Below are 11,503 nucleotides of genomic sequence, written 5' to 3'. Positions count from 1 at the left end.
GTGCATGTTGATGCTAATGTCTTTCTCTGAGCCACTACTGTACATGTGGTATGACACTGAGAGCAATTAAAAAGCACTTTCTTAGTTCCCATCTACTAAGTGAAACACATTAACACGTGTTAAAATTTTATTTGGTTTTTCACTCTGGTAAGGGTTTTGTTGAATAGCGTGAAAATGTAACATTCCCTGTCATTTTCATTATGAAATCATCTAGACTGACGCACAAAACAACAATCTTCCCAGAACATTTCTCAGAGATGCCTTGATTTATGTTTTTAGGAAAGCAGTAAAACTCTGCTCCAAATCTGTGCGGGGACTTTTACATACTTTTGATTTAGTAAGTTAATGAATCAAAAGCAGTTGTTTTTTTCACCCTCACATTCTGGCCTATCAAATCTTTTGCTATTGAGATTAATGTTCACAACTGCTTACCACAGAGCTATGAGTTGTGATCCTGCATCTTAGCCTCTGCTTTTTAATTTTGCATGTTCTAACATAAGGACACACACAGGTATACCACAGAAGCCTGCTGTGCTTTGCGTAAAAGCCCTTCTTTTGGAGCAACACAAATCAGACATGCATGGCAGTAATTACCCCAGTTTTTGTCTGGCACGCTGTGGTCATTTAGGAGATTAATCAGTCGTAGATAAATAAACAGTCCTTCCTTTCTCAATGTCACTCATCGAGGCTCAAGTTCTGAATAAGGAAAAACTTTATTATTCATTTAAACAGCTCAGACTTTTATTTCAAGACTATGTTGTGTACATACAACAGTTTCTTTCACAAGACAATTTGCTTCTATGTATGAAAATCATATTTTGTCCTGATAAAATACAAAAAAAGTTATTACGACATTTTAGTCAAATCATTTATTTTGTCAAATAAAAGCTTGACAAACTTCATATGATATAGAGTACATGCAAAGATTTGACTTTAAGGCTACTTTAATAAAACTGAGAAAAGCAAATCAGGTTCCCTCTAAATGAAAAAATAATATGATATTTTTTAAGGTAGTATAATAAAAATAAGTACTAACGAAATCCACAATTCCCAAAAACCACTAAACAAACAAAACAGTTTGCCAAGATACACTGCACTTATATATATGCTAGTGAAATACAGTAAACTTTAGAGAATAGTTTCAACATTCAAATACCCTCAGGGAGCTTATCACTATAGGTAGTCATGAGCTCATTTCTTGTTTGCCAGTTAAGCTTCCCGCACAGTGGATACTGGTCTCTCTGGACTCAGAGTAATTATCTGAAGGCACGCAACACACTAACTGGCGAGTTCAGCCCCGACACTGTGTAGGATATGTGAGACAAGCCTTCCTTTCACCTTGATTCTGCTATTTTTAATCACATTGAGAAGCACATCAGTCAAAAAAAATAAATGTTTAATTTCTTAAACGTTTAAACTCTGCATTCCACTCTATGACTGATTCAAGAGGTCTGTAATACAACCTTAGTCAATGATTTACAAAACCCATATTTTATTTACAATAGACCACAGAAAACATTTTTAAGTTTACTGGTAAACGTGAAAAATCTGCTTTTTAGCAACAAACTAAACAAATGACAGATTTGTCATAGAACCATTTAATGTGACAGTTACAGTGTCAGGATTGTTTTTGCTATGGGAGAAGCATGAAGCAAATTTCAATGGATAATATATACATATTTTTAAATGTTTAAATTCAGACTTTCTACTGTTTCATGAAAAATAACACTCGTTTTGAATTTGATGGCAGCAACATTGCTCAAAAGAAGTTGGAGGCGAGAAAAGGCTAGAGAAGTAAGTAGTACTGAAAAGAAACAGCTGGGGGAACATTTTTTAAATAGTTAGGTTAACTAGCAACAGTTCAATAACGGGACTGGATATTAAAGATAGGCAGAGGTTCACCAATCTGTCATTGTGTTCACAGTTCACAGTGCCATCCAAAAATGGAGGTTAATGCTTTATCATGCAAAGAAGAAGCCATATGTGAGAATTATCTAGAAAAGTTGCTGTCTTCTATGGACCAAAGCCCATTTAAAATGAACACAGCCAAAGGGGAAACTGTTATTTGGTCAGACAATTCAAAATTTTAAGATTCTGCTTGGAAAAAATGGATGAGGATGGAAGAGAAGGAAAATCCAGCTTACCAAAATTCAATGACTATACATCTCTGATGGTATTGGGCTGTGGAATTGGAAGCCTGGGCATCTGGAAAGGCACCATCATTGCTCAGAGGTATATGCAGGTTTTGGATCAACATATTTTCCCATGCAGATAAAGTCTTGTTCAAGGAGTTGCTTGGATTTTTCAACAAGAGAATGCTGAACTGCACAGTGCATTCATTACAGCAGCTTGGCTTAATAGTGGAAGAGTCAGGTGCTGAAATGGCCAACCATATCACCAAATAAAAACGTTTGATGCATCATGATAATAACTCGGAAGACAACCCAGCTAGGATCCTATATCCAACAAGATGGAATGTTCTTCTACCAAACGTCCAGCAGCTCATCCCAGCAGATGTTTATGGATTTCTGTTTAAAGGAAGACAGGTGCTACACAGTTGTCAACATGTCCCTGTCCCAACTTTATGAGAGGTGTTACTGCCATCAAATTGAAAATGTCCTTATGTCTTTGACATGTTTCACTTTCCCACTTTAACATTTTACACCTTAACATCCTGACATGTTTACAATTGTGGTTGCGTATTCTGACTGAATCACAGCCTTCTATGAATTATTTGGCGTGAGTAAGACAAGTTTGTCTGTTAAAATATAAAAGCATGGGAACAAACATAGAGTCGTGCTCTGAAATGACTTCCAGAGTACTGACTCGAGCTCTAGTCCACATGAGTATTTGCGTCAAAGAAGGTAATCTGGGTTAGTGCTTTCATGTCAGAAAAGCCATTCAGCGGAGAGCACATGGGAAGAATGACCAAGTTGTTTCTACACAGAGCAACCTGCTGGAACTATATGAAATAAAATGCTGCCCTCTTGTGTCAAAATATGGTAAAACAGCAAGCCTTATGCATAAGGAGACGTTACAGCTGTGTTTGATGTAGCTGTGCTGCTACTTTGTGTGTGGATTTTGCCGTCTCCAATAATCTTGCTGGATTTATAATAGTAGATGAACAGGAAGAAACCTATACAAATAAAGAAGAAGGTTAAGGACTTTTAATCCAATAAAGAATGAAGTCAGCTCACTGTGACAGTTTTAGATTTACCTTGAAAGGAGTTGAGGATGGTAAAGATGTAGTAGGAAGCGATGAGCAAAGGTCCGTAGCTGAAGAAAGCAAAAGCCCAGGTGATGCCAAGAAGGAGGAACAGGCTCAGAATGGTGGAAGTGTTGCTCTTAATGGAACTATTGTCTTGGGCCTTTCCTGCTTTTGGCATTAGAACGATTTGCCTTACAGTTAGAATGAATACACTCAGAGTGAAGACGAACACTACAGCATAATAACCAATGTTGACCCCCTGGTGGATACCAGCATCAGAGATCCAGCACCTGAAAAAGGGAGTACAACGTGATCCTCTGATGAAGATGTTTGTGTTTTATCCAAGAAATCTATTATCAGATTTACAGACTTACATTGTTGCTGCTTTCCCCTCATTTGTATTAATATTAATAGAATTATATTTCTGGGAGGCAAGAAGAGCGATCACCACCACAGCCGGTATGACTAAAGAGAAGATTAGGAATATAAATTCTCCTGTGATTATTATTCATAATATGAGAGCATAAGTATCATTTTTGGCTCAGGTCTCTTACCCCATCCTGTGATGCAAATCTTCAGCATGTAATGTTTCACTTCAGTGCAGATTCGACGTAGACTGAGGTACAAGTGTAAAGCCTGCATGAAGAACCAGGTAAAAGTGGCCAACATCCCGTAGTGCAGAACTGCTGCTATTGCCACACATGCACCTTTGATACCCAGATTTGAAATGCTCTCATTGGTCAAGAAGGACAAGTTCAGGATCAACATGGCGACAAAGAGGTTCATCAGAATCTTTGTTGCTTCGCTTGCTTTCCTCTTTCTGTGGAGCAAATTAGTGTGCGTAAGAAAAAGGACTTTACTGAGGTAAAAATCCAAACTGCCTCGGATCTCTTACCTGACGAGAACGTGCATGAAGAGACCGACGATCAAGAAAAACAGCGACAGTCCACAACCGATTGAAGTGATGTAGGTCAGAGTATTAACATCAGAAGTGCTAATGTTTGCAGGTGTAGGTGACTAGGTTCAAATAGTTATGTGTCAGTATGTGCTGTAAAAAAAATAATTTCTTATTTCCTATACAGCTGTCTTACCATGAGTATGGCAAAAAAGGTTAGATGTGTGCACTGGCAGGTGATGCTGTTATTGGTCTCCACTGTTTGACAGCCATCTGTGATCCAGAGTGATTTCCCTGTTGGACAGCAGTAATACAAAGAAGTAACTGTTAAAGACAGACTTTATCACAGTAATCAGCGTGTGTGCAAAATGTGAGTGAACACTTCAAAGGTCTTTAATTCCTGTGGTTTTCATATTAAAATTAGATATATATAGAGAGAGATCTATTTGGGGTTTTTTACCGTTTGCATCTGTGCTGTTTCCATCCCAAGACATGCAAGAAGCATTCGCTCCTTTCTTTATCAAAATAGAAAATGAAAATCAGAATAAGTTTTCCTCTGAACTTAAATTGATCATTATTTCTGTTATGACATCACACTTACCTTGTCCACATTACTGTACTGAATCTCGATGGGTTGTGAAAGGTTTTGTATTTTTGCCCCCATTTCTATTCCCACTATCTCACTGTTTAAATAGTATTTACTGCTGTCATCCTGTTAAGATTAAAAGATTGTTAATAGATCAGGTTTGGTCAATATGTTTATACATATGAAAAGTAAGTTTTTAGTTGAGCTGTACTATTACCACATGCTGCTGTGGAAACAACAGAATTCCAAGAAATGATCCATTTCCCTCCACCGCCATTTTACTGGCCTCTTTAGGAATTTTCATTAAACGAAATGGGCCTGTAAAATTGCTGTTTTCTCCTTTAACAATCTTTCAAAATGAGAAATGTTTATCAGCAAAAACAATTATAAAATAATGATGTCATGCATATGTATTATACAAATTAAAACTAATATATGCAAATGAGCATTAAAGTATCTTTTGTATTTCATCAGAATGTTCAATAACCAGAGTAATTTTCACTGAACTCAGAAATATGATTTTTCTGGCAATTATTCCATGCCTCAGACATTAGAGAGTGAGTAATCCACAGTCTTAAAATTGTGTCACGCTCTTTTATCAAACACCTTACCTTCACGCCAGCGTTTTCTGTGAAGGCAAAGTTCATGTTGGCTTGATTTTTCTGGGAGAGTTTGGCAATCACTCCTGTGATGTTGCCCATCTTGATTGTTGCTGTGCCAAAATTACCCATCATTTCAAGGACAAAGGATAGATTTTTCATGACGTCTCTGTAACACGGAGACACAGTTAGTTTCTTAAAGTAGATTTCAAAAGTGCACAATATTGCAAAAATATTTCTATGAAAACTGAGATATCTACACTGGGTTAGGAATGGTATGGTTGATGGAAATGTCAATAGTGTCATTGTCATTGCTGGTGGTTGTTGTGGAAGATTCGCTGGAAGAATTGATGCTGGTGGTTGTTGTGGATGGGTTGCATGACACAGTCCATGTGTCATTATCACTCACGACATATTCTGTTTTATGTAAATGTACACAAAGTATGCAAACACACACACACAAACACAAGCGGGCTGTTGTTACACTTGCTAACATTAAATATTTGTTTTTAACTGATTTGATAAACAAATAATTATACCTGTGAGGTTTTCACGAAAGCTCCCTTTGCTCAGTTTCATATTCATACTCATATTCTTCATACCTTGAACACATAAAAGTATGAAATTAGAACTTGTGCACTGTCACTGCTGTCACATTGTTTCATGTAGAAATTAAGAGGAAAAGGTTTGTGAATTTACTTTCACTCAAGCAGCGGTTGATGTTACAAAAAAAACCTGCAACAAGATGGAAAGTGCATCAGATCATTGGTTGGAAACCTTTTCAAACTGATCAAATAAACTGAAAATTTGACCACTGTGCACTAACTCACTTCTTAGAGGCTTACCAGGGCTGCTTTTGTTGTAGAGCTGGGATGGCATACATGAATAATTATGCTCTGGATCCTTCATCACCACAATATCTTGCTTGGATAAAATCTCTTCAGTTAAATTTAGCCTGTATTTACCTTGACTATCTATTTTTACTTCAATATTGCAGTTGAAATCCGTGTCGTTACAACACTCTAAGAAAAATTTAAAGCACAAACACATTTAGCAAATAACCAAGACAAATGTTTTTCCCCAACAGCTTGAAAGCAAAAAAAAAAGAAAAGCTAAAAATTAGATAACTGTACCTGCACGTGTATTATTTGGTTGGATGTTGAAACAGAGTTTAGTTCCATTGTCCTCTTGGTAGATAGTTTCTAAATTAAAATATAAAACCCCAGATTACTAAGTTTGTCCTTTAACCTAATGATGATTTTTTCCTGTATTGTTTTTAACTTACTTGATGGAAAATATGAATCAGCTAGTGTTTTGGGACTGATAAAGAGGGTATTATTGGGTTTACTGTCTCCATTTGTGCCTAAAAAATTTCAACGTAAAAATATGAGAAAAATATTTTGAGAAATACTGGTTTCTTTTAAGCTAGATTTTGTTACTTACCTGTGCTGTAATGGTAAATGGTAAATGGCCTGTATTTATATAGTGCTTTTACTAGTCCCTAAGGACCCCAAAGCGCTTTACATATCCAGTCATCCACCCATTCACGCACACATTCACACACTGGTGATGGCAGGCTACATAGTAGCCACAGCCACCCTGGGGCGCACTGACAGAGGCGAGGCTGCCGGACACTGGCGCCACCGGGCCCTCTGACCACCACCAGAGTGGAGCTAATGCTTCTGTACAACAGAAGCATTAGCTCCACGGCAAACATCAGGCAATGGTTTACAGCCAATGGTAACATTATCCTAAGGAGAAAAGGGAGCCTGCAAATGAAAATGGAGCAAGCTTACTTATCACAACCTAAAACTTAATAAGTTCCAGCTTCTATTTCCCAAATGAGAATATGTTCTGCGTTGTTGAGTTTCACAGCAACTTGAACTTACAGTCATTATTTTTGCTGACAAATATACCTTTGATATCTTCCTCTTTACTTTGACTTGCAAATAAACTGGTCCCTCTTTTTAAATTATATGTTTCCTCAGAAAAAACACTGCCAGAATGCTACTCCCCCCCCCATGGGCTGGACTGTAGGTCTGAACATAAATGCTCCAGTAATACTTTATCCCTTGTACTGATATGAAATCTAAAGAATGTGCAGTTTTTAAAATGTATCTGTGCTCATTTCAGGTTGGATGGAAAACAGGAAGTCATCACTCTGATTGTGCTAAAACCTTCTAGGTATCCGCAGGTTTCTAAAGATGTGCAGTGTATAGGATTATTTACAGTTGTAGTCAGATGTTTACATACGTTCATCATGGGCTTGAATGTTTATGCAACAGACATCTTACTTTAAAATATAAGATTTGAGTGCACAAATTATGATTTTATTTTGGATTTTTTTCTAATCCACAAAATGTCAAAAGTATACATACATTCTAATATATGTACGTACGCCCAGTAATATTTGGTTTAATGTGACGTGGCAAGTTGCACCTCAGTGGCATGCTTTTGGTACCCATTAACCAACATTCTTCTTGGCAGTGTTGGCAGAGTTAGTTTAAATCTGTTGGTTCCCTGGCATGGGCCTGGCTTTTAAGCGTACAATGGTGTGAAAAAGTGTTTGCACTTTCCTGATTTCTTAGTTTTTCACATATTTGTCACACTTACATGTTTCAGATAATGAAACACATTTTAATATTAGACAAAGGTAAATAAATACAAAATGCATTTTTAAAATGATGATTTCATTGATTAAGGGAGAAAAGTTATACAAACCCATCCATCCATCCATCTTCATCCGTTTTATCCGAGGCCGGGTCGCGGGGGCAGCAGCCTAAGCAAAGAGGCCCAGACCTCCCTCTCCCCAGCCACCTCCTCCAGCTCATCCGGGGGAACACCAAGGCGTTCCCAGGCCAGCCGAGAGATATAATCTCTCCAGCGTGTCCTGGGTCTGCCCCGGGGCCTCCTCCCGGTGGGACATGCCTGGAACACCTCACCCAGGAGGCGCCCAGGGGGCATCCTTGTCAGGGGTCGCCACTTCAGCACGCAGTCAAGTTCTATACTCTTGCTAATGACCTACTAATTGTATTCAGGTGTGTTGCACCAGGGACACATGGAAAAGTTTCATGACACTGGCCCTTGAGGACTGGAGTTTGAGACCCCTGTCATATGGAATTTGACAGGTGTGGTTGAACTGCATGAAGACTCTGAAGTTTCTCTTCTCTTCTGGCAGGACAGGAATGTGGCCTTGTCCTGTGAGCTACAGTAAGGATGTACTTAGAGTAGAACTGGACTGTCACCGGCCTCAGGCTCTTCACCCTTTTCAAAGACAAAGCAGTCATTTAGATAAAATATTAGATATTGTTTACCTGTAAATGCACAAAGAGAATTTAGAAATGTTATTATTGTCAAGAGTGAACAAGCACTGATAGTGTAATCTACAGCTGTGGCCAAACGTTTAGAGAATGAGAAGTGTTGTTTGCTTATTTACAAAGTTTGCTGTTTCAGTGATAGTTGTATATCATATTATATCACTTCAAACAGAGGTGATCCAGTAATGCTACACAAATGAATTAGACTAACTATTCACTTTAGCTAAAGTTATTAAGTTAGCTAAAGAGTTGGGATGCTGTGTAAGATATAAATAAAGCTAAAACACAAAGGTTTGGACAGTTTTGCATGTTTCCCTACTGTAGGGGTCTCTGCAAGCATACAGAGGGGCACTCTGAGAGGGTCCAAGATGACAACTTTGGAATTCTACTAGAAACAGTCGATCATATTTGTTGTCAAAGCTGAATTCAGGGCAAACTACGCTAAATTAGCGTTTTAGCTAACAGCTACAATAAGCATAAAAGTTACTTCCCGTCAGTAACACTTTCGGTCCGCTAGTAAAACGTAGTTCTATTAATCTGCACTTGAACCGGAACTGGATGTAAGTTCCAAAAAACTGAATTTTGGAACTGAAATTGAATTGTAGAACTGAAACTGAATGGTGAGAAGTGAAACTGAAATTATTCGAGAGCTAAATTTTTAAAGGATAAAATGCAGTTTCAAAGCAAATCAATTCATTTTCAAAATATAAAATTCAATTTCAATTTAGTTATGATCATTTTCAAACCAATAAATTGAATTTCAAATTAGACTAATTCAAATTCAGTTTTTAAAAGCATTTATTCAAGTTACAATTCAGATTCAAGCCTAGCAATTCAAATTCAAATTTAACTTATTCAAATTCAGTTTCAGATGGCACAGATTTCTGCCCATAAATGTCACCGAGCAGTGACTCAGTTTGTGGTCAAAGGCTTGCACCCATTTACCACAGCAGATGCCCCCAATTTTCGGTAAGTGAATGTGTTTAATTGTAGGCAGGGACATTACTGGATATTCTTGTGTAATTGCTACAGAATAGTTTATGTTCCATCCATCCATTCGCTTCCGCTTATCCTTTTCAGGGTCGCGGGGGGCGCTGGAGCCTATCCCAGCTGTCATAGGGCGAGAGGCAGGGTACACCCTGGACAGGTCGCCAGTCTGTCGCAGGGCCAACACACAGGGACAGACAACCATTCGCACTCACTTTCATTCACACCTAGTGACAATTTGGATTATTCAATTAACCTATCCCCACAAGCTGCATGTCTTTGGACGGTGGGAGGAAGCCGGAGTACCCGGAGGGAACCCACGCAAACACGGGGAGAACATGCAAACTCCACACAGAAAGACCCCGGCCTGATGGTGGAATTGAACTCAGGACCTTCTTGCTGTGCGGCAACAGTGCTAACCACCGTGCCACCGTGCTGCCTATAGTAGTTTATGTTATACTTTGTTATTGCTACAGAAGAATATTTATTTAATTATTATACATTTACAATTTTTTTTCCTGGGGTCCCTGTGACACCCCATTGAAGAGCCGTAGGCTGGATCTCTTAAGATCTCACTGTTGGGTTTGTAAGGCCATGTTACTCCTAAATTTCTATCTTGTTCAAAGAGAAGATATAAAACAAAGTTCTAACAAACAAAGTTAGTGTTCTCCTTTTTAAAAAGAATCAATAAGAGAATCGATAAAGAATTGAATCGTTAAACAGAATCGAAAATGGAATCGGAATCGTGAAAATCTTATCAATACCCATCCCTACATGCATCTATTTGAAAGAGTGAGCGTAAACACAAAAACCTATTTTATTTTATGTGCTGGAATGTGCAGAAAATAGGTTTAAAAGTAAATTAATTCTTCCAGTCAGAGAATGTTGCATATAATAAATTTTTTGCTTGATGCATAAAGTTAAAAGCTTAAAACTAATAAAACAAGTTTTAAAAAGAGACTTTTCCATCTGATTACATTTTGTATGATGGATTATGCAGAAAAAGTAGAATTGGGCTGAAAGATCTATCGCTTTATCACCTATTCAGGTTGTAAATCGTGTTTTTAAAAAGTAACTAAGTAATTAATTACTTTTGAAAATAAGTAATCAGTAAAGTAACGGGATTACTTTTGGGGGAAAGTAATCAGTAATTAGTTACTGATTACTTTTTTCAAGTAACTTGACCAACACTGATTATGACTGAGTTACAGCAACTGCTTGATTGCAGTTGTTGCTGCTAAGAGAGGCCCAACCATTTATTAGGTTTAGGGGCAATCACTTTTTCACGCAGGGCCATGTAGGTTTGGATTTTTTCCCCGTTAATAATAAACACCTTCATTTAGAAACTGCATTTTGTGTTTACTTGTGTTGTCTTTGTCTAATATTTGAATTTGTCTGATGATCTGAAACATTTAAGTGTGACAAACATTAAAAATAACTTTTTCCCACCACCAACTATATGTCGAATAGTGTTGAGGTCAGGGCTTTAGAAAGGCTGTTCCAGAAGCTCAATGTTAGCCTGCTTTATTTATTCCAAAACCAGATTTGATGTGTTTGAGATCATTGTCCGGTTTGAACACCCAGTTGTGTTTAAGTTTTATGCTGCTGAGTTGAGGTGAAGTTGAAGACTTTAGAGGTAGTCCTCCTTCATTATTCTATCCACTTTGCGCAGTCTAACAGTGTTCTGAAGGCAGGACTGTGATGCAGCTTTCTGCCTCGCCACTAGAGGGCGCGGCCGTTTTGTGAGTAATGTTTGACTGGGATGGAAAATGGTGTTCATGAAGGCAGTGTGAATCACAAGTTATGCTCGGGAGCAGTTTATGTGGGTTCAGTGAGAGTGTGCGTCCATAAGACTGGTGAGTTACAGGATATTTCTTGTGTAAGAAGGATAGCCTGTATGTTTTCTTGCTC

At 38.0% G+C, this 11,503-nt stretch overlaps 1 protein-coding gene across 1 annotated transcript; it reads right to left on the bottom strand.

Moving 5' to 3' along the window:
- Nucleotides 1-2,605: 2,605 nt before the first annotated feature.
- LOC146647189 (adhesion G protein-coupled receptor G2-like) lies at nt 2,606-4,767 on the bottom strand. The gene is made up of 8 exons (XM_085391577.1): nt 4,705-4,767; nt 4,564-4,618; nt 4,300-4,397; nt 4,104-4,225; nt 3,763-4,028; nt 3,583-3,673; nt 3,218-3,498; nt 2,606-3,136 (listed from the first exon to the last, which is right to left on the bottom strand). The coding sequence occupies exons 1-8, from the start codon at nt 4,765-4,767 to the stop codon at nt 3,018-3,020; spliced, it is 1,095 nt and encodes a 364-aa protein (XP_085247703.1). The 3' UTR covers nt 2,606-3,017.
- Nucleotides 4,768-11,503: the final 6,736 nt, after the last annotated feature.

Source organism: Rhamphochromis longiceps, linkage group LG19, assembly GCF_057381845.1.
Source record: "Rhamphochromis longiceps isolate RC_006_pf linkage group LG19, R_longiceps_female_GT1.1, whole genome shotgun sequence".
NCBI lineage: Eukaryota > Metazoa > Chordata > Actinopteri > Cichliformes > Cichlidae > Rhamphochromis > Rhamphochromis longiceps.
Note: the sequence above shows the minus strand (reverse complement) of the source record. Positions and strands in the feature narration are given on the sequence as shown.